The sequence below is a fragment of the Xiphophorus maculatus genome, chromosome 5, assembly GCF_002775205.1.
Source record: "Xiphophorus maculatus strain JP 163 A chromosome 5, X_maculatus-5.0-male, whole genome shotgun sequence".
Lineage (NCBI taxonomy): Eukaryota > Metazoa > Chordata > Actinopteri > Cyprinodontiformes > Poeciliidae > Xiphophorus > Xiphophorus maculatus.
In genome coordinates, this window is record NC_036447.1 from 12,454,693 (window position 1) to 12,478,316 (window position 23,624).

The 23,624-nt window shown below is 37.2% G+C and overlaps 1 protein-coding gene across 17 annotated transcripts in view; it reads left to right on the forward strand.

The window, feature by feature from the left end:
* The window catches only part of LOC102237700 (ankyrin-2), a 76,607-nt gene that overhangs the window by 6,499 nt on the left and 46,484 nt on the right, over nucleotides 1-23,624 (forward strand). For 8 of the 17 annotated variants that reach the window (XM_023333878.1, XM_023333885.1, XM_023333889.1 and 5 more), the window contains exons 2-20: nucleotides 10,243-10,344; nucleotides 15,516-15,614; nucleotides 17,556-17,654; nucleotides 17,768-17,866; nucleotides 17,993-18,178; nucleotides 18,588-18,611; nucleotides 19,107-19,115; nucleotides 19,491-19,589; nucleotides 20,453-20,551; nucleotides 20,709-20,807; nucleotides 20,900-21,097; nucleotides 21,198-21,296; nucleotides 21,407-21,505; nucleotides 21,594-21,692; nucleotides 22,383-22,580; nucleotides 22,683-22,781; nucleotides 22,953-23,051; nucleotides 23,138-23,335; nucleotides 23,441-23,539. In XM_023333878.1, the coding sequence (XP_023189646.1) occupies nucleotides 10,243-10,344; nucleotides 15,516-15,614; nucleotides 17,556-17,654; nucleotides 17,768-17,866; nucleotides 17,993-18,178; nucleotides 18,588-18,611; nucleotides 19,107-19,115; nucleotides 19,491-19,589; nucleotides 20,453-20,551; nucleotides 20,709-20,807; nucleotides 20,900-21,097; nucleotides 21,198-21,296; nucleotides 21,407-21,505; nucleotides 21,594-21,692; nucleotides 22,383-22,580; nucleotides 22,683-22,781; nucleotides 22,953-23,051; nucleotides 23,138-23,335; nucleotides 23,441-23,539 (2,103 nt within the window). Of the gene's footprint in view, nucleotides 1-10,242; nucleotides 10,345-13,951; nucleotides 14,188-15,515; nucleotides 15,615-17,555; nucleotides 17,655-17,767; nucleotides 17,867-17,992; nucleotides 18,179-18,587; nucleotides 18,612-19,106; nucleotides 19,116-19,490; nucleotides 19,590-20,452; nucleotides 20,552-20,708; nucleotides 20,808-20,899; nucleotides 21,098-21,197; nucleotides 21,297-21,406; nucleotides 21,506-21,593; nucleotides 21,693-22,382; nucleotides 22,581-22,682; nucleotides 22,782-22,952; nucleotides 23,052-23,137; nucleotides 23,336-23,440; nucleotides 23,540-23,624 lie in introns of those variants that run through there. The other 9 variants (XM_023333879.1, XM_023333883.1, XM_023333894.1 and 6 more) reach the window with 3 other exon arrangements.

Here is a 23,624-nt window from a genome sequence, read left to right on the forward strand (position 1 = left end):
ATCACAGTGAATGAGAGAGATGCAGCTAAATTATAACACTTAAAAAGCTGATTTTCTTTTTGATATCCAGTCCAGCCCTGTCGATTTGGTAAACACGTAAAAAAATGTTTTTTATACTTGAACATAAGCAGAATGTCAATGTGAAGAATGACATTCTCAATGTAATTTATGCTTTTAAAAAGTGACACACACAAAAAAAAAAAACAGGGCTCACAGCCGTCTACAAACTCTGGTATGTGGAAACATGGCTCTGGAATGGAGAAAACATAGTGAACCGAATCAAAACTTTATTTCAGCGTACGCACTATATAAACAACAATAAGATATTTAGCTAGCTAAATTTCTGACCTGAAAAAATGTCAGTGTAACATCATATGTACTGGGAAAAAATCAGCCAAATCCAGATTTTTGTAGCATTTACCAGACCAAAACGCTGCACCTCATTTGGGATGCAACAACTCAATGGCTGCTGCATGATCAGCTGTCACGATGACTCCCTCTGACCAGAGAGAGGATTTAGTGACAATTGCACTTTTAGTGCATTCAAGTACATCTGGATTGGTTAAATATTGTAAATAATATTTATTCTCAAATGCCTGTACTGTCTGATAAAGCAAATCCTAAACAACATTAAACATTTTGAAATGGGTTCATTGTTGTATCATCCTTCTGTCCTTCTGTCCATCCATCTATCCATGCATGAAATTAGTTTTGACTTTATCTGTGCCCTCTGTCCTGCAGAGGACAGCTGTTGTTGCATGGGGGCAGTAAGAGGCATTTAGAGGTTAATTATTCATCATGCCCTGATGACGCTGCTTCCAGTTGGAGAGAAGTAGAAAGGGGAGAGAGAGTACTGGGCGTGGCTGGTGATCAATGTATTTCTCAGAAGCTGAGCCCAAAAACCTTCCATGTAAAAATCTCTCATTAGCTCCTTTCCATGTTTTCCTTCTCTGCCTCTTTCCTTTGGCATCAGTTTTAAATTTGTGAAAGTTACATTTCTTTTTCTAAGAAAATCTCTTTGTCTGTTTTTTTTAAGAGCTTGAGGCATAAATGCAGATGAATACATGGCAGCCGAACATCAGCCTGCCTTTTTCAGATGAATATGACGTAACCGAGGACCTTGGCTGTTGGAGAATGGTTTTGCAGTGTACCTGCTCTAGATTATTTTTATCCCCATTCTCTTGCTGTATATTTATAGATGGATAGATGGATCCCATTATATATGATGCACTAGCATCTGCTAATTATAAAAAATTACACATTCTTCTCCCTTTCTGAGACAGTTATATTCAGTGCATCTCCTTGTTTTATTTATTTTTTTCTCAGCAGTACCAGTCTGAATGTGCTCTGCATCAAATTCCAGGTCACACGCTTCGTTCTTCAGAATACATTCAACTTGGAGTGAAATCATTTTTGCTTCAATACCCTCTGTGATGTGATGCTTTACAGAAGCAGCCATAAAATCTAAACAGATGCGCGCAAAAACATAATTTGTTGTGCTGTCTGTTGAAAATGTAGGTTTAAAAATAACTTGGCCACACATTTTGACAAAAACCCAGATTTTATACACAGTAGTAGAACTTATTTTACACTATACAGTTATATATTGTGTAGTGAAGTGTGCTTTCACTCAACTACAAAAACACAACTTGATGAAGAGTGTTTCTTTACTGCAGAATTTTACAAGGATTGCACTGATTGTTTTTGTGCATATTCAACTGTCCCAAAACGAGTAAATGCCAAAATAAAGACAGATAATCTCAAAGGAACTGTGATCAGTTGCTTTAACCCTTATGTGATGTAATCAGAGGGGTGTGTTTAAAAGCTTGTTTTTGATAGAATAAATTAGATCTTTTTTTAAATAACTTAAAATAAAATGGCAAATAAAGTGAAACTCATCATTCACTGGTTGTTAAACTATAACTAGTGAGCTTTTTTAGTTTACCAAAAATTTCTGGCTGCAGCTTTAACGCTGCAGAGGGTAACTTTTACAAAAACATGTTTTTTACTTTTTTGTTGGAACTGTTACTAATCAAGCTTATCTACCTCCTCCCTGTGGTTTTACTGTCATCTGTAAAAACACACTTCTCAGTTAGAAACAATAATGCTCATGTACACGCTGTTCATACCGTCCCCCCTTGCTCTTTGCTATGCCACAGCTCCTCCCCCCAAAAAATGGAGTCTGCTGTAAAAGCACAGGTTAATTATTACGGCTCCGATGACAGTGGGTAAACAGCTTTTCTGTAAGGTTAGGTTTTTCCTCCACCATTAGCAGAGCTGCAGAAAACCAGCAATCTTGATTTTGTATTTGCTTTGCAGAGGAGAGTTAGGAGTGGTTTCATGAAAGAGACTGACAATGCCAAGACACTCCTCCAGACTCCGACTGGTTCTTTCTGACTCGGAGCGGTTTGTTTCTGCAGATGGGAGTCGGATCAGAAAGGAAGCAGCGGAACTCTGGTTTTTAAGAAATTATCTGTTTCATACTACACTATCAAGACTGTTTTAACATGTCAATTAACAGTGACAGTTTTAACAAACATGTGGAAAACATATTTTTTGTAGGAAATTACCTACTGCTGCTTCAAAACAATTGCTGCATAATCGACTTCCCAAGGACTTCAAGAATTAAATCAGTTCTTTTATATACGACCTGTTTTTTTTTTTTTCTTTTTGCACCGGTTTCTAGCATATTGAGTTGTGATGTCAATAGTTTATGCAATGTTTGGGTTTTATGAGGATGGATTTTTCTGTTGAAGGCCTCTTTCTCATCTAATTACTAGGAATGGCAAGCTGACATCATCTTTTCCCAGCAGACATGCTGCACTTCAAAGAGCATAAAATAGGTGTTGCCATGAATTTGAGCCTGAGTGGGAAATAATTCATGACTTTATGTAGCTAACCATTTGCATTTTAAGATGCATTTAAGAGTATTTATTGTTATGTATATTTCTAGCAATTAGTTAATGTAGCTGTTTTCCTGTGTGTCTATCTGGTTGTTTATGGTTGCTGCAGTGAACAACAAACGGAGCTGATTTTGTTGCTGTTAACTAAATCAGATTTTTTTTATCTGGTTATTTGACTTTAGACATTGGAATGTTTCAGTTGCAACGAGAAATAGGGTCTTGAATTTCTCCTCCTCTAGTCCACTTTCGCTGGACATATTTTGTTACACTGTCAAGGTTACATATCCCCATCTCAACTAAACCCCTCCCCAGCCATCCTATGTCTCACTGTCCTTACTAGCTTTGTTTGGGTGTGGTCTGGTCTGGATTCTTGATTGCCTGCCCTTTGTGCTTGCTATTGAATTTGACTTTGCATGATTTTATTTAGTGAGGAACCAGAAGGGGGAAGAGGAGACATGTGTGATCTGCTTTATTGCTGTGACCTTTCTAAAGCAGTAAAAATGCTAGACGATAACTTGACATTACTCTATTCATAACTCACCCTGTATTTTGTCCATTTGGTCCTCCAGCAGCAATTAGTTTTGAAGCTACCAAATTTATTAAATGAGGCCAAAACCTCAGAAGCTTCTGAAAGATTGATCAAAATTCACAAAAACACTCTGAAGCCTTGTCGAAAGCTTTCCTAGAAGAGTTACACCTGCAAACAGTTGTCTAGCATTATATTGAACTTTGAAGATATAGATTAGGATGTCACTTAGGTTTGTGTGTAAAGATAGTTACCAGTCATGACACTTACTTAATTGGTTTTTCAGTGTGATTACTTTTTACATTAGCGGTTATACCAGGATGGACTTCAGCATAGATCTTCTCTCTCTTTTTCTTGTACATTTTCCTCTTTTGATTCTTTTCCTTCAACACTTAACTCCAAAAAGGAGCCTGGGTGCCTTTCTAGAAAAGCTGAAGTGTATGCAATGAGTTGATGTATTAGTTACATATTTTCTGTGGGTTAGAATGACTATCTTTTGTCTGGACTTTTTGCCACTGGAGAGATTTCACATTTCCCATAGAGTGTGAAGAAATCAAAAGAAAAACAAACAAACAAAACATTGTGATGCCACTTTCTTAAAGGAAAAAGACTGTGGTCTGTTTTTTATGTTTTACCAACATAAGTAACAGCAGATCTTACTCAGTTTAAGCAATTACATTTAGATATAAAAAAACTATATTTTTAAGGAAGGAACAGTTTGCACATGACTTGAAGTTATAGTCAAACAATTATTTAATAATTAAGCAAATTACTTGTTTCATAAAGAAAGATAATCAGTCCATCTAATGTGCAATCCATTGCTTGTGGCTCAACACTGTTGGCAATAAAAATCTCTCATCAGCACTGCAGCTCTATTAGCAGGCAGACAAATAAACAGCTGCCTCCATAACATTCTGAACACTTTGAAAACAAAGGCAAACAAAGTCTTGTAGTAGCACATAGATTTGTACCTTTTATTACTCTTTTATAATGCTGGTTGGGAATCATTTTCATAGCACTGTTTTGTGGAATTCTTTAGATTATGATAAATTAGTTCTTGTAACAGAGAGACAAACATAAACAGCAGCAAAGTACTTGTTTATGCACAATCGATCAAACTGCAGAGACTTGTTTAACTGCTACCAAAGCTCATGAAATAATGTTAAGAGACAACAACCAGAATTTTAAACCTGTAGCTTAATATTTAAGATATACTATAAATCTATATAAGAAGAACATGTTAGTTTCTTCCTTCCTTTTGATAAATAACCTGCATCTGTAGGTGTGATAAAGCCCTTGGTTGCATAGATTTACAGTTTGAAACACTTGTAAAGTACAGGGTTGGTTGAACATGCTGGTTCTTGCGTTTCTCATCTGGCTATCAGTCGAGTCTAATGGACCAAATAAAAGCCTCTGGATCTATAAACTGGACAGCAGAGCATTAACTCACTTCCCTAAACCAAGAGAACCAGAAGCTCATCTTAGCTTTCGCTTAGAATCTCCTGTCAGTGTAATCTGATTCCTAAATAGACAAAAACATATGCACATAAAAACACACACACCCTACTGTATTTGTATTATATAATATAGTCTGTAATCGATGGAATTATCCATTTTTATTTAGTTATATAGCTAAATCATAAAAGTCATTGACCCAAGCAAGATGTTGCTTTGAACATGAAGCAAAAGCTTATGTTGCTCTATGTGTAATCCGCTAAAACACAGCTTTAGTGGTTTATTTAGACATGGTTTTTATGACCAATGAAGCCTTTTAGAAGAAGAGTGACAGTATTGTTTTAAGTCAGTTTGACACAATAGTTCAAAACAGCATTTAACTGTACTATATTTTAGTATGTTTTATAGTTTTGCTCTTGACTGCGCGATTAAATTTTAAATCAACATATTGCATTAACCCCTCTCGCCAGCAGAGGGTGCTACAGGAAAAGTGCATAAAAAGGTTATGCGCTCATAAGGACAGTGCCACTCCTTATGAGCGCACTAAAATAAGATATTTCTACCAGTGGTGCTACACTGAGGTATGATTCAGCATGTCTGTCTCATGCATTGATTGCCAGCTGGAAGAAATGTTGCTGCTGCAACTCACTCACAGGAGTGATTCTATCATTGTATGAAAATAAGGAAGAACTTACGGTTGAAGTTGATGATAGAAAGTGTGAACAGAAATAGACGTGTGAGAAGGTGTCTCTGTCCTTTGTGCTGTAATTTCACCCTTCTACCATCACGTGCATTAATGGAGAGAGACCTTTGAAGCAGGCATGCTGGTGGTTCATACACATGCATGAACTGTAACATTGTGTTTTATTACCTGCTAATATGAAATGTGCAAGGAGCTAATGTGGAAGGATGCGTCTTGGCGCAGTTGGAACTGCAGCAGTGAGCTGGCTGTTCTCATGCACATCTCCGTTGACTGTAGGTCACATATTCACTAACATTCACATTAAATGCTCAAATGTTCATGCTTGATGGTCACACACACACACGCACACACACACACGCACACACACGCACACACACGCACGCACACACACACACACACACACAAACACTGGAGTGGATTTACAGCTAAAGCTGTTCATACAGACTGAGATTTTCATGCACATCTGGTCAGGATAATTTCTCTGTGTGTGTATGCGTGTCTGTGTCAGAGTGTGTGTTGTGGTATAAGGACGGGTCTTTCTTTCATCATTCATCAGCCCTTCACAGTTCCCATCCTCTTGGTTGTTTGTTTTTGAATAGTTACTTTTCATTTGATTGTTTCACTCTTTGGTTCTCAATGCCAGGACCTTCAGCTGGAGAATACAATTTGTTTTGTTTAGCACAGTCTCATTTTGGATCTTGTATAAAGACAACTGAGAAAGGGGGAAAAAAAGAACAAGATTTTGCATATAATCTTTTAAATCAAAAATAACGTTTTTTTATTTTTACAATATTTTAATCCAGAGTTTGATTTTTTTTCTAATCAGAGCGAGGTTTTTTATGGAGGAAAGCCCTATTTTAACTGTATGTTAATATTTGGGAATTTGAATAACACCTACAAAGAGAGACTTTAGCAAAATAACATTTCTTGTGGCAAAATCCTTTTTACTTGGGACGACAAAAAGTCATAAGGGAGAAGTCATGGCACATGCTGCTGCTCATCTGAAGAAAGCTCGTGAGCTTGAGCAACATCCAGAATATAGAGCTCTACAAAAAGCCAGGGAAAGGCGGAGAAGGAAGCGGGAAAAGGCTAAGCGTCAGGTAAAATCTTTGCAGTTGAATGTCTTTTTCATTGTTGAGTTCATGTTCAGACTGGCTGATATTTAACTTGGTCTTGTTCTACAGGTCAGTACATACAGTACATGAGCTCTAGGTGTTTGACCATAGGCTATTTCCTGTTTATCCAACAGAGTATTGCAGCTAGGCTTTGGCCAATATGGGATTTCAACAATGTGATAACCTTTAATAGAAATACCATGGTTTATGTGGTACAATATTAACAGAAAGATTTCAAACTAAATTCTGTAATGTAATCAGATTTTTCCCATTTAAGATATAGGCAATAATCATTCGTTTGTTTATGTAATATATAAAACACAAATTATATCTAGCATGCAGCCCACTGGCCTTTTGCAACCTTCGTAATGCTTTTGTTTGTGTTGAAGAGTCAGGTAATATTGGACTCTGTAAAAAGTACTTTGCCTTGTTCTTTCTTTGAAGTACAAGGCAAAGAAAGCCGCAGCACAATCTGTGGCTGTGTACATGATGGAAATGACATCATCCTCTGGTGTCCATCTGATCTGAGATATGTGTTGATCAGCTGAATTTTATGAATATATCCACCCTTACTGTATCAGTGTTCAAGGTCACAGTCAAAAGGCAACACTTAGACGCACTATGTGGTGAAATATTACAAATACTTTCTTTAATGTCAACACGCAATATATTGTATATCTGTAGGGGCTGAGATATCAAAGCTCACACAATAAGACGGTGGGGATATTGTGTAATGACAAAGAAAGAAAAGTACCAAGAAAATGTTGATTATTCTTTGCAATAATATTCAACATATCATTGCAATTTTTATCATGAGTGTCACCATTCGATATTTTCTTGATATTGTGCAGCCTAAATGCTGAGGATTTTGCCCAACAACTTTGCTTGGATTTAAAGTATCAAATTCATTTAAATAGGTGAAGGCTTTGTGCTGTTGTAACCTATCGAGTTATTTATTGTTTTTAGTGCTGTGAAGGTGTTTACTATGTGTCAGGTGTACAAATTGTTTTCCTGTCTAGTTATTCCAAAGTCTGAAAACTTTGCTAGGTAACAGCTAATGAGACATGCAATTTGCACATGTACCGGCACATTTGAAGGCCCCTTTAGTTCACATTTGTGCGAACTTGTACATTGAAAACTAAATAATCAAAATTAAATACAAATAACCTTCTTTTGGTGACAAGCTCATGTCTCCCCTGCACAATTCTTGTGTGTAGGGAACACCACAGACCTTGCAGTCCACATTCTGATTCAAACCCCAGCTGTCACACCATCCCCCAACCCTCCCAAACCCCCACACCCCCAGTAGCTAACAGCAAGGGGCTGGAGACGTGGTAGAATTGACGATCTATAATGATAAAAATAGCAAAAGCAAGAGCGACTGTGACGGTGAAATGTTTACGTGTGGAGTTGTTAACCTGCAAAGAGAGAGACATAGAGGAAGGCCAGACAAGACGAGCCTTGGATGCATGCAGGACACATATTAGACAGAACCAAGTTGAGGAATATGATATTTACAATATGGAAAAGATTGAATGATGTCATTACTAAGAAGAAAGGATGATTTTGACTGATTTCAGCGTTTGGACGAACAATCTAAGTTGTTTCTGGCGGACTAATGCTGGGAAGCAAAAAAAAAAATGATTCTACCAAAGGATGTAAAGTGAGCAACTTCAGAACTAGACTTCCATGGACTGTTTCAGCAGCAAGCTGTGTTGACGTTAGTGAGGGGGATTTATCTGTAGGTGAAAAATTTGATCATAATGGGTAATTCAGCATCATGTAAAGCCTGTGGATCAGATAAAACTTTAAAAAGTGATGGGAGTGAAAGTGACCCAAACCAACAATCTGAATACTACAAATATGCTGACTCTCTACCTGAAGAGGTTGATTTCCAGGTAAGAGAAGACAAATTTTGGCTTCTGCTGCTATAGATGTTTTTTTCTGGTCTGTACTGACAAAAGTTCTGCCTATTTTTACCTGACTGCCGCTGGTGTGTTTGTCTGTGTGTTATGACCTCGGTGGTAAGAGGTTTGACTTATGACCTTACACAAGGGCTTGGCCTCATCTCCCTTGTGCTCTGAGCGCACATCTTCCTACTTAGCAGCATCCAACAGAGCCTTAGTGGCACCACCGTCCCTTAACAACTGAAACAAGTTGTAGTTTGCAAGAAGCAATGTTTGAGACACAGAAAAACATATGGAGGAAGGTGCCCTGTTCAGATTTGTTCAGAATCAAATGTTTTGACCTGGTGGACATTACCTAAATGCTCTATTCCCAGCATAAAATATTTTAGTAGGGCAGATGTTCCAGCAGGACGATGATGGTAAATGTACAGCCACATGTACAATGAAATGATGTAGACATAAAACAATGGTCCAGGTAAAGTCTGGACCAAAATCTAGTTGAGAATCTGAGGCAATATGTAAAAATTATGACTGACAGACGTTCTCCCTCCAGCCTGATCTATTTTGTGAAGAAGAATCTAAGAAATGAATAATTTGATGTGCAACACTTGACAGAACATACCCCAAAAGATTTGCAACAGTAACTGTAACAAAAGGTGTTTCTATAGTATTGACTCAGTGTCTCAATAGAAATCCCTCATTTCAGATTTGCATATTTACAAAATTTAGAAAACCATCTTCCCTTTTGCTCCCACTTCACAAATGCTACTGTATATTGTTGTAATTTCGCATGAAATCTCAATGTAATACATTGAAGTTTGTGGTTGTTGCCTGACAGAATATGAAAAAGCTCAGAAATTATGACAACTTTTTCAAAATGCTGGAAGTAAAACTTTTATACATCTAGGTTGTGTAAGTTCACACTTCTTTCTGATAATAGGAAGTTAAGCAAATACTCCAAGTCTTCAAGAGTTTTGAACTTTTAATGTGAGAAGAAAATATGTATATGTTTGGGGGTGATGGAAATTGGTGTGTGCGTGTTGCTCATTTGAGCAGATGTCTCATGTTTAAATTTAGAATGGCCTACTCAGACTTATCTTATGGATCTCTAACTTCTGCAAAACTGCTCACCTCCTCATTTAAAGCAATGGTATAATGTAGGCATATGTAAATGAAAATGATAGAAAAACAGAAATGTCTCATCAAATCAACACAAGTGTATATAAAACTGCTATTGCAAAAGAACTGCCTGGATCTGTTATCTCATAGGCTATAACATTTAAAGTGCCAACCAATCATATGTTAGTGTTAGCAGCATATTTAGTTGTATGGACTCTCAATACCTTTGAGGACCACTACTGATATAATGATAATGACTGAGACGCTAAAACTCACAGGAGTGATTTTAACATTGTATGAAAATAAGGAAGAACATGTGGGTTAACCTGGAAATTTATTGCATTTGATAACAATATTGGAGACGCATTTTTCTAATATTATGCAGCCCTTAATAAAAATCCTTGCAAGTGTTTTTTTTGTCTTTTACACCATAAAATAACATATAAATGCAAAAGTAAAGATAATTGTTTTCTCGTTAATGTTAATTAAAACAACTCTGTATCTGTCTCTACAGTCTGACAGTAACACCAGTTTTCTCCGGGCTGCCCGAGCCGGAAACACTGACAAAGTCCTTGAATTCCTCAAAAATGGAGTAGACATCTGCACCTGCAACCAGGTAGGAAAACTTGAAATGCCACAACTGTTTCACAACATTATATTGTGTTGCTTTGTTTGAGGTGCATAATTTTACTTTTACTTAATGTAGCCATAACTAAAACCTGTTGATGCATATTGCCCACATAGCATGTGGGAAGCACTTTGTTACCACCTATTGGTCAGAGATATATTAAATTATGCCTAATTTTGCTAATTTTCATACTAAATAATTACATTCAAATTACACTATATTCAATAAAAAAATTATGTTCATTTATCTTTAATTTATCAGCAAAATCAAAATCATCTTTTGAAAATAACCTTTAAGAAGCTGTTATTGGTCTGATATATTATTCTAATCATAAATGCTTTGTTTTCATTAGTGAATATTTTTATATAGCATGCTTAAAGCAGGCTTAGATTATAAAGCAATATCTCAAGTGTTGAACATCTCACAGAGCACTGCTCAATCATACAAACACTGACACAACATGGTCCAACTACACATCTATCAATCAGAGAAAAGGTGAAAAGGCTCATGGTAGCTCTGAAGGAACTGCGGAGATCAGGTGGGAGAATATATCAACAGGGCAACTGTTACTTATGCACAAGTCATGTAGGGGACACCGCAGTTATATGCACAGATAAGAACAAACTTTTTGTCCTACGTATCAAATACTATATGCAATAGAAAACAGATTGCACATGATCCAGAACTCACCATTTAAAAATTTAAACAGGGTTGGACTGCTCCTCCAATGTAAAACATAAACATACAGTTTGATGGCTACTTCATGTTCATAAAACTTGGAAAGCTGACTTTTTTGCTGCTGTTTCATAATTTCATCAGAGAAGCTACCTTTGTTAATACACACCCAAACAAACGGTGCCATTGCTCCCAAACACATATCTAAAATTGCATCCCTCCACACACCCATTTCCCCCACCAATCCGAGCAGTAAGGTTCTGACAGCTGCTCTCACCCCTACTGCCCACCCTTATTCGGATTCCACTCCGGAGGGGGAGCGTTCCAAGGGGGTCAAATAGCTCCGAATACAGCTCTGTCAACCCCTCTGTGTCATTGTGATTTGCAGCAGTCACGAGGCGTCTCACAGAGGGATGCCGCCTGAGCCTACGTGAGCATGTGTGTTGTGCATGGGAGTTACTGCCTTATGTTCCACCTTCATGTTGCTGTTGGCCTTTTATAATTATAATGTGAATTAACGCTAATTATTTATAAACTGGATTGTAATTAGCTGGTAGCAAGAAAGCACAGATGCCCATCCATTGTTTGTTGCCATGGGCAGCAAGGGGTTACTTTGCACATTAGGAGGGATGGTCGAATACACACAAACACAAGACCCTGCAACACGAGAGTCATGCCTTTAAAATTATTTCCTTGGGTCTGATGACCAAGTGTTAGATGTTGTCAGGTGACTAAAAGTATGAGTGGCATTATAAGGTATATCTCCACATCAATCATCTTTTTTGATATGTTTTAGTTTTTGACTAGTTTTATGTTTGCTAATCTACATATTTATTTTCTTTAAAAGACCAACTTTTGGATCACATTACCATTAAATTTAATATCAATACTTAACATTGGATTAGGGCTTTAATCCTGATTCTTAAAGTGGCTTTAATAAGCCACCATAGAAAAAAACATTATTGTCTGACATAAAATTACATAACTTTTCATATTTTAAGTCATATAGGATTAGAAACATTATTTGTTTTGCTAAATATCTTTGATTTTATTTAAACTGAAAAGCTTGCCTACATTGTTTTAAATAAAACATTTTAGAAATTTGTTTTAAACATTTGTTACACATTCTCACAGTAGTGAGCTTGAATCTTTGCCCACTCCTCCTGGCAGAACTGGTGTAACTGAGTCAAGTTTGCTGCTTTGCTGACACCCATCTTTACAGTTTTGTCTATTTGTGTTGCAAATAGAAATTAGTATAGTAATCCTAACTGATGTAATTATTTAAGCTTACTGAGAAAAAAAACTTACATATAAATACAGTGTATGTTAATATCTGGTTTCAGCCACAGCTATTCATTATTATAATATTAAACACCACTGCGGCGCATCATATTTTTAATTAAATTGATTTCTTTTTGTTTGCTTAGTTGTTTCTTTCATTTTATCTAATATTATTTTGTCTAATGATAAAGACAGTTATGAATTCCCAATCACGTAGTTCTGAAAAAAATATTTTACTCATTCTGTATAATTGCTAGATACTCATAGAAGCTGGAACCTCAGCAATGAGTTCATTAATAACCGAAGTATCCAGTCCTAGAAAGCAGCATCCCTGCATGAACCTACAGTCTTGTGCTAAACGTAGGGGACTTTCCAACTTAATAAAAGAGAAGAGATTTATTCCTAGCCTGCCAAAGCTACCGTCAACCTAGGATGCCTTTTGCACTGATTGGATGAATGAGGCAAACAAATGCAACCATTTTTTTGAGAGGGGTAAATTCATTCTCCTTTTTTTTTAAACAAATTTAAAATTGCTAGAGCATTTGTGGGCAACTGAATCTATATGAATCAGCTTTATTTGCTTGAGCTCTTTTGTTCTACATTCTTACTGTCAAATTGAACAGACTTTCCCTCTAATCCACTCCAGCGTTAATCCTCGGTGAGTGATATTGCTCTTTAATCTGCATTTCCTCTTTTTACCGCCATCATTTTATCCCCATGTGACACTCGAGTGCCTAAAGCAACCCCAATTAACTGTGACCACTTAAGTGTGATCATAACAAAGGTCAGCGGTCAGAAGACAGATAAATATTAATCTGTGCTGGACGGAGTTCGTCCAAACTGGTGATGCTGACTGTCCATTAGCTAAATGAAGCTTTCACTTACAGCTCAATGCAGTGAGGAAAGGGGGCTTTAGATCAGTCTGCGTGACAGAGGGGTGCACATATGTGTGTTTGCTGGTGGACTTGCACTTTTCTCCTTGAATACATAATGGCTTAAATGTGATTGAAAGACTATGATGAGGTTGCAGTCTTTTTTTTTTTTTTAGCTGAGTCATGGTCCGCCATTTTACAACTGACACACGATGATTAAACCTCTTTTGTCGCCTGCAATATTACCAAAGTATGGCGTGAACTCACAAGTGTCCACAGTCAAAAGATATTAACTGGATAAACAAAGACAATGTAACATAAGGAAATCTTATGTGTGGACAACTGCGTTTATGTTTTGCTTTAAGAAGAGTACAGCTCGAGCTCGTTTTTGTTTTTTACTTAGTAAGGAAACCTTTTCCTCTAATGAATGCCCCACTTTTTTTGTTGAAATGTTGGTATAATTTTAGTCACTGCTAAAAAAAGCTACATTCTATGTTTGTGTGTGCCCCACATGCTCCCTGTGACAATGCAGAAACTTGACTCTCCTGTTGGCTGTTTGGCATTTGGCAACTTGGGTAGCTAGAGTGAGATGCGTGTCTATTTTTTTTTATTTGCCAGTGTATATTTGCAAACACCAAAGTTGTGTAAGACATACGCCCTTAGCAACATAACAGTTCCTCTTCTACATCAGATCCACCAAAGAACCTTCAGTACTGACTGGGAAGCACCTCCTCCTTCTGTGATCTATCCAACATAACCTGCAGTGGTGAGGAGAGTGGGTGCAGAAAAACTTAAAGGAAAATCAAACTCCATTGCATTTAAATCCATGTTGGAGTTCCAAATAATACAGAAAATCAAAAGGACAATCTGGTGGAAAAGGAATATTGAGCCTGAGAAGACCGATGATTTAATGAAGCACGGAATCTGAAGTGTGAACTGTACTTTGCCATTCTGTCTCATATTGAAAGGAGCACCAAAGAGAATGGAGGAAAAGCAGGATGAGGTGCATTCTTCTCTTGGTTTACTAGTCTCAAAGAAGATACGTGTTCATGTGTGAGTTGTGCAGAGTGGATAGATTAGCTTTAAATTCTTTTATGAAAGATCCAATTTGTTTAGTTTGGTTTTAATTAATTTGTTGTCTTACTGTGCTGTTGCTATAGCACTGTTTGATGTATGTTTGTTTGTTATATAAAGTTGATCTTTACCTTGACTAAGAGATTTTATCTAGTCATAACTTTCCAGAGAGTTAATCTTTAATAATCATGGCTTAGAATGTTTTTAGACAATTGAATGTCTTGGTTCTCTAGAGCAGTGATTCTCAAATGGGGGTACGTGTACCCCTGGGGGTACGTGGAGGTACTGCAGGGGGTACGTGAAGCTTTTCAAAATATCTTTAAAAAATCAGTAGGCTCCTCATAATAAGTCTTGGGAAAAATTATTTTGTGAAAAGTTCGATAAAATATAAATGTGTGTTCATGTACTGAATTTTATATTCAGTATTTAGTTTCAATATCCTTTAAAATAAAACGGTTTGACTGGTTTTATACCTTCCTGGTGGTCACCGTCTTCTGTTTTTCTTTTTTGTTTAACCATGCAATGTTTGCAATATGGATGTATTTGTCAGGTTCACTGATATAAGTTGTTTGGCTTTAATAAATCAGACAGTGATTTTACAGCACTGTACCCCTTTTTAATTCCAAAAATGTTTTGCCCGTGTCAGGGGGTACTTGACTAAAAATATATTTTTAAGGGGGTACATCACTGAAAAAAGTTTGAGAACCACTGCTCTAGAGGATGACAGTAGAACAAATTCTTCTGTGGGTTTTATATTGTCATTTATATATCTTGCATGTCTAAAATCAACTTGGAGGACTGTTAATAGTCACATAGCATAATGGAATGTATTACTGCCCTGTTGAGTCAAGTTAATTTGCCTTATTTTGCAGAAATGTTGAGTCAACGAATAGCAGCATCCTTTACTAAAATGAAACTCTAATAATCCAATACAAAATGTAATATCTGCAGCTGCATTCTGCAATTTCAGTATTGGTAAGTCAAACTTTAACGAAAAATAAAAATCCAATATCATTCCCAAAATTCTGATCAAGATATCTGTGGATGCAACATTAAGAAATTTTACAATGATTTCCAATCATGATTTCTATATCAGAAATATGATATAAAAAGTTTCAAAAACAAAACTGAAAACATGTTTTTCAGCCTTCCTACTCTCAGCTATTACAAAGGAGACGTCACACTGCATATAGCATGTTTTTACTGTAACAAAATGTTTCTGTATTTATAACAACATGAATGTTTTTTTTTCTGCAGAATGGTCTCAATGCATTACACCTGGCAGCTAAGGAAGGACACAAAGATTTAGTAGAAGAACTGCTGCAAAGAGGAGCCTCCGTTGACTCATCTACCAAGGTACGCTTATGTTGTGTTATTCAGTGTTGATTCTACAGATATATAGCACATGTTGACTGCTAATTAGTAATCACATATGTGAAATTTAAAAATGGAATGCGGGAAGGGAATATCCTTTCCTTTCTGCACTTACTTCAAGTCCCCAACTTCAAAAAGATCAAGTGATTCTTTACTTGGATGGTAGTTCGTATTTCACATTCAGTGAAACAGTGTAAGTGGGATAACCGTAGCTGTGTAATATGCTGCTTGGCAATCTGTTCACTATGAGCCACTGAGTAGCCAACATGAAATCTGTCACTATGCTGCTTGTGGGCGTGAACTGGCATGTATATCTGTGTGGAGTTTTTCACATATCCTTGTAAATGAATGAATAAATAAGGTTTGATTCATGAAAAGGATACATTTAAAAGATCACGTTTTCCATGTCCAAAGAATCTGACTTTTAACTTTTTAATATATAATTCATTTTTCTCTGTCTTTGATATTTATGTTTGTAGAGCTGTAGCCTTTATAAGTATTAACTCTCTCAGTCTCTGTTGTTTAGTTCCCCCAATTTACTACTCAATTACATCAACTGTGACTGGTTGTTGCCTTGTTAAGCTATATACAGGGCTAGTTTGTTTATAATATTATTTGCTTTAATTTAAGTAGAAATATAACAATCAGCATAGTTATCTGTGAAATAAGAAAAAATACCAATAAAATCTGAATATTTAATCTTTATAATGTTATATGATAATGTTCATTCCATATTAAATAATAGTTCGAGTTAAAATTAGCAATACTAATTGTTTTTTCATAGAAATTCTATTAACCAAGATAATCAGGATTATTCTGAAATGATGATTATTTCAAATGATTAATCACTGAGTTTGGAAAGATATCCATATGGTTTCTGATTAACAGAGAATTGCCTTCTATTTACTGGGCTGAAACAGTAATGGCTAAAATTGTAAAAGCTAAATAATAATAATTACTGCTCCTCACAAAAGAACATCAGTTCTTGCACATCACAAGTTTTTTTTAGTTTTTTTTAATGAAATCTGTGTCTTTTAATTCAAGTGTTCCCACACTGATGAACTGACTATTTTTGTATTCCGCTTTTGTGATTTCCTGATCCTTTTATGTTTTGGTTGTTTCATACCCGATTTATTCTAGGTATAAAGTCTACGGTGAGAGATTAGGTACTGATAATATTTCCATTCATACCAAAGTTGACGCTACTGTAGTTCTTTTGTCTCTTTCTGTCGTGCTGTGCTCACTTTTCAGAATGCAATGGCCCTAAGCACATGGGTTCAGTCTATGAAAGAAGTGGAAGTGCTTAAACCTACAAAATATCCACTTAGCTCACTCACCAATGATATTGAAGTTCAACCTTTTTTTAGAGCAAGAGATACTTTGATCCTGCTGGAAGTATTATGTACGTTTTTATTTTTGTAAATATGTGTATCAATAAATGAAGCTACACTCGTCTATAAACACGTTTTTTTTCTGACAACAGAGTATTCATGTTATGCACATTCCAGAAGCTCTTGGCTAATGCTACCATGTGTACAATCTATTTTGATTTCTTCATAAGGCCCCTGTAAAATTGTATTATATATTTATTCTTTTCAGGTATTCCCTCAAAAGTATTTAATTCCTGTTAATTGATTGTGGAAATAATACAAAAACACACAAAACAGGAACTTTAAAGTTTGGGTAAATAAGACTTATATTTTTAAGAATCCTGAATCATTATATTAACAAAATAATATAGAATAGAATAGAATAGAATAGAATTACTTTATTCATCCCAGCAGGGAAATTACTTCGCAGTTACAGCATAGAGACAAGACACTCGAAGTGCTTAATATGCTGTGCTGCCCAAATTCTTAGGCAGAATTTTCATAATTTAATGACTGAAAGAAATTGAGATCACCTATTGTTTCTGCTTTGCAGAAAGGAAACACCGCCCTCCATATCGCCTCATTGGCGGGGCAAAAAGAAGTAGTGAGGCTGCTGGTGAACAGAGGGGCAGATATCAATGCTCAGTCACAGGTGAGAGTGGTAGAGGTTAAATATTATTAATGAACAAGTGGGTGACGTCAAGCTAATGTCTACTTGTATCTTAGGTGTGTGCATATATTGATATGATGTTTCTGTCTGAGCAGAATGGCTTCACTCCTCTCTACATGGCGGCCCAGGAAAATCATTTGGAGGTGGTGCGGTACTTGCTGGAAAATGAAGGAAACCAAAGCATTGCAACAGAAGTGTGTATATGCTGGAAATTTATTTATGTTTTCAGTTATTCACATCAAATATTTAGTTGTAGTTAATTCAGTTTTTTTATAAATTAGTTTCACCAATATTTTTTCCACTTTTTATTGCTTTTGCAGGATGGCTTTACCCCACTTGCGATCGCCCTCCAACAGGGTCACAACTCGGTGGTCTCGCTGCTTTTGGAGCATGACACCAAGGGTAAGGTCCGCCTACCTGCCCTGCACATAGCGGCCCGCAAAGATGACACCAAGTCTGCTGCCCTCCTGCTTCAGAATGACCACAACGCTGATGTGCAATCGAAGGTATGTCGCAGAAAACAGGTAGATTTTGGTCATGGAATGGTTTTTGATGATTGTAAGATGAATACATTTACAAAATGAACTAACAGAAGCAGGCAGGGTGTAGTGAGCAGTGCTTTACAACAGGACTTTTCAAAGAGTGGGATGTAGCCACCTGGAGGAGTGTGCAACATGAGAAAAAAAAACCCAAAATAAGTAACTCAGAACATTTAGCCAATTTCTCTCTTCCACTCTTTAAAAGCTCCTGATATACAAAAACATATGCCAGTTTAATTCTTAAGACCCCTTGTCCTGCTCTATACCTCCTTGTGTTTGAGTGTCTTGAGCTTGTGTTTTATATTACAGTGTGAAGTCCGTTCCCTAACATTCCTACACCCTATTCCTCCTTTCTTTTTTGATGCCTCCTAACCAGATGATGGTCAATAGAACCACAGAGGTATACAGACTCGCCACCTCTTCATTTGATTTTGTTTTTGTCACCTATGGCCATCTCTTTCAGCTCTCTTATCCTGAAACTTCCCCAATTTTAATGGAACTTTTGTGACTTTCAGACTTCCTGCACGTCACATTTATGTACCGTTAACATGGATGCATGAAGGTCACACACTGCATGGCTAATAGAGAAACACTTGGTGTCTTACTTGATCCAAGAGAATGTTTGTTAATGAAACTCTACAGGAGCTCACATCACATTTTATTTTTTACCGTTAAAGAGGTTGAAAATTTTTTAAATGCCATTCTTTATTTTATAAATTTTTAATTGAACAATTAGCGGTAGAGGTATTTTTTTATTGTTCATGCTTGTTTTTATCAGGAAAAAACTTATGGCATGTGTACTTTCAGCATGTTATTATTGCTTTTATTCTCTGAAATACTTGGTTTATCTTTAAGTTAACTGTGTCTCTTAATTAAATTGCACCATGTCTATCAGAATGGGAAGGTAAGGAGCCAAACATACTCTTAGTGTGTTATGTAGATATGTTGGAGCTTTTTAATAGGATTCATTTGTCTGTCCCTGCAGAAATGCAAAGTTACTTTTTGTTGATTTTTTTTAAAGTTCAGAAATAACAGTTGTAATTGTTGAATATTTTTAGCTTGCATGTTTTATGTCCAAGGGTTTAGCATGCAGAAAGCATTGCATGAGGTATTTTGGCATATGCTCCTTTATTGCGCTTCTTTAAGGCCAGTTTGTATTTTGACAGCATGCATATTTGTCATTACACTGCTTCAGCTGTCAGGGTTCTTTTCTTTACCTACTTATGATAACTGCACTCATTCCGTTCTTCTCTGCGTTCTACCTGTCTGTTGCGAACAGAGTGGTTTCACTCCCCTGCACATCGCTGCTCACTACGGTAATGTGAACGTCGCCACTCTGCTGCTGAACAGAGGAGCTGCCGTTGACTTCACAGCACGGGTACAGTCATCTTCTTTTCCTGAGCATCCTGTCTGTTAAGCTCTAGAACAGCATGTTTAGAGCAAAACATTAACTTTACTAGAAACCAATAAGTGTATTTCAGACAGGAAATGGATTGAGAAATGGAGGATGTTGGGGAGATGCATCAAAGGTTCTGTGGTCAGAAATCAAGCTTTCAATGGCTGCAATGAGAACTAATAGTCCATATGGATGACCCACTAAATTGCTTCACCAAGCGCCACACCCTTTTAGATGGATTGTTTTTATTCCTATTTGAACTTTTGTCATGAGTAGACCCTAAATGACCAGTGGTCCAAGCTGCAAAGTTATATGTTGATTTACATTCATCTCATGCAAATTGCCACATCAGAATGTGAATATGTAAGCTTGATTTTATATTTTAACAATGTATTTAAAATATTGTGTTGATGGACCAGAGCAATTGTACAGAAATGTGTGTTGTATTGCAGTTTTAAAAACCCGTCTGGCAATTGTGATGAAAGAGTCAATAAAATTATCATACTCAAGACCGAGTAATTTGTTAATGATTGGCATGCCCAGTAATGATGCTAATTTTCAACACACCTAAATTATTATTAAAATATGTGTTGTATGTGATGTATTCAACTCAACAATGTTTTACTCAATTTAGCTTTTGCTTGGAAGCAAAAACAAATAGTTAAGTTTATTATATAGTTGAAAGTAGATTAAGACAGCAATGGGTTAATTTTCATAAACTGTGGCATACATCGGTACCTGTGTCCGGCTTCTTGTAGAATGCATATATAAGAATGTGTTCTATTTTTGACAGTCTTATTATTTTTGGTAAACTCTTATTTCTGTTTCCTCCTTTTTCTTGTTAGAATGAGATTACGCCTCTTCATGTGGCCTCCAAGAGAGGAAACACCAACATGGTGGCTTTGCTGTTGGATCGAGGGTCTCAAATAGATGCTAAGACAAGGGTAAGACGTTAATGAATTTTTTCGACAACAGATTTTATTGAATAAAACCTTATATTTTTGAAACTAGCTTATAGAAATCATTGTTTCCACAACATGCTTCTCAAATTTTCATTTGCTGATTCATTATTCATGTGGGTTTTATGTGATTGTCCAACAGGATGGTCTGACGCCTCTACACTGTGCTGCCAGGAGTGGACATGACACGGCCCTGGAGCTTCTGCTGGAAAGAGAAGCACCCATTTTAGCTAGAACCAAGGTAAAATACTGCTGTTCCTTTACTGTGTCCGTATAAGCATTTTCTTTGCCTTCTTCTTATTTACTTTTTGCATATATTCTTGCACCATACAGAACGGATTGTCCCCGCTGCACATGTCAGCTCAGGGAGACCACATAGAGTGTGTGAAACTGTTGCTGCAACACAAGGCGCCTGTTGACGACGTTACACTCGATTACCTCACGGCGCTGCATGTTGCTGCTCACTGTGGCCACTACAGAGTCACCAAGCTCCTCTTAGACAAGAAAGCCAACCCAAACGCCAGAGCGCTGGTGAGAAATCAAATCAATATGGAGGCTGTCTTAGATTTTATGTAAGCAATAACTGCAGAAGAATAACAAAACAATTGTCTATTAATTCTCCCTCTGCCAGAATGGATTTACTCCTCTCCATATTGCTTGCAAGAAAAATCGAGTGAAAGTGATGGAGCTCCTTATTAAATATGGTGCTTCCATCCAGGCCATTACTGAGGTAAGTTTCTGCATGATTTTTTGAAAAAAAAAAGTGCTTGTTCACAACTCTGTGCACTTTCACCTGATGCCAGTCTTTGCTCTTTTACCTCTCTGTCTTTCACATCCCAGTCTGGATTGACACCCATTCATGTAGCAGCTTTCATGGGTCACCTCAACATTGTTCTGCTCCTGCTGCAGAACGGAGCCTCTCCTGATGTCCGCAACATTGTGAGTTGTGGATTTTACAAGTTAGTGGTCGGTTTTTCCTTCATCTTAGTGTTTTAATGTTACTAAATGTTGTGATTTTGCACGACAGCGTGGTGAGACAGCGCTCCACATGGCAGCACGAGCAGGTCAGATGGAAGTGGTTCGCTGCTTGTTGAGAAATGGAGCCCTGGTGGATGCTATGGCCAGGGTGAGTCATCTCCCAATTTCATCACTTTACTTTGCTGTAAAACTGTAATAGTGTTTCAAACTCTTACTTTTCTTGACGTTCTCCATATTTTGATATTTTAAAGACAAGCCCTACTTTGTTTTATTTGTTTGGTTATGTGACAAACATGCACAATGTAGAGCTTCATTGTGGAGAGAATAAAAACTAAAACATTGTTTTCACTTTTGTTACTAATAGAAATCTAAAAAAACTGAGTGAGCATTTGCATTTTCCCACTGAAGAAAACCATCACCATAATATGATGCTGCCATGCATGGTATGGTAGTGGTGATGTGCAGTTTTAGTTTGTTGTCACAGATGGCATTTTACATGTATCTGACCAGAGCACCTCCCTCCATGTATTGCAGTGTCCCTGCATGGCTTTTAGCAAACTGTTAATGGGACTTTCTATGGCTGTTTTTCTGATACATCTTTTTTCTTGCTGCTTTTCCCAACAGACTAGATTAATAGAAAAGTAGATGGCCTCTTAGTTGTTTGATTAATTAATTAGCAAGCATTGAATTTTTATTTGTTTTATTTTGTACTGGTTTATCACATATAATCCCAACAAAATACAGTATCATTACGACCTTTAAATGTGAAAGAATGTTTTGCTTCTAATATTCTGACTTTGCTAAAACACATTCTCTCTCTTTCTCCGTCTACCAACAGGAGGACCAAACACCCCTCCACATTGCCTCTCGTTTGGGTGAAACCGATATTGTCCAACTGCTCCTGCAGCACATGGCCCACCCGGACGCTGCCACCACCAACGGCTACACCCCTCTTCACATTTCAGCCAGAGAGGGTCAGGTAGAGACAGCGGCTGTGCTGCTGGAGGCAGGAGCCTCGCACTCGCTGGCCACCAAGGTGGGTGGAAGGTGGAGGATGATGTCTGCATACTGAGACAGTACTCAGCATGACGAAAAAACAATCTGGAAATAAGGATTTTCTCCAATTCATTTTCCACAGAAAGGATTCACTCCCTTACATGTAGCAGCCAAATATGGAAGCCTTGATGTAACTAACCTTCTCCTTCAACGGAAAGCACTTCCAGATGATGCTGGGAAGGTGAGCATTAAATTTACAGCTGCAGTTCAGTAATTAGTTTGCATCTCTAAAATACAGTGGATAATTTTGCAGAATATTACTCATTATGATTAATCTAAATTTAGATAATAAAACTGCAAAGGTAAGTTATTCTGTTTTAAATATAATTTACTAGAATGCCTTTTTTCACAGAACGGCCTGACTCCATTACATGTAGCAGCTCATTATGACAACCAGGAGGTGGCTCTGCTGCTGCTGGATAAAGGGGCATCACCGCATGCCACTGCAAAGGTTAGTAAAAGTCACATGGTTTTCAAATGTAAATGTTCTGCAGCAGTTTATTTCATCATGAATTGTCAATCTTCCATCTTGTCTAGAACGGCTACACTCCACTTCACATTGCAGCTAAAAAGAACCAGACCAACATTGCTTTAGCATTGCTGCAGTACGGAGCAGAGACCAACGTTTTGACCAAGCAGGGAGTCAGTCCCCTGCACCTGGCAGCCCAGGAAGGACATGCTGAGATGGTCAGCCTGCTGCTACGCAAAGGAGCTCACGTCAATACAGCAACCAAGGTCCCATACATAATAAGCTGATCCTGTTTGTTTTATTTACTGTTTGACGCATCCATTTTGATTGCTGTTTCTCACTGTGAGAATCTTGTGCTTTATATGTTGCAGAGTGGACTCACTCCTTTGCATCTCACAGCCCAGGAGGACAGAGTGAATGCAGCGGAGGTTCTGGCCAAACATGATGCGAACCTGGACCAGCAAACTAAAGTACAAACACACTCTTTGATGCACTAAAAAACACAGTAGCAGACAAACTAGGGGATGTGATGATGTAGAATTACACATAAGCTTA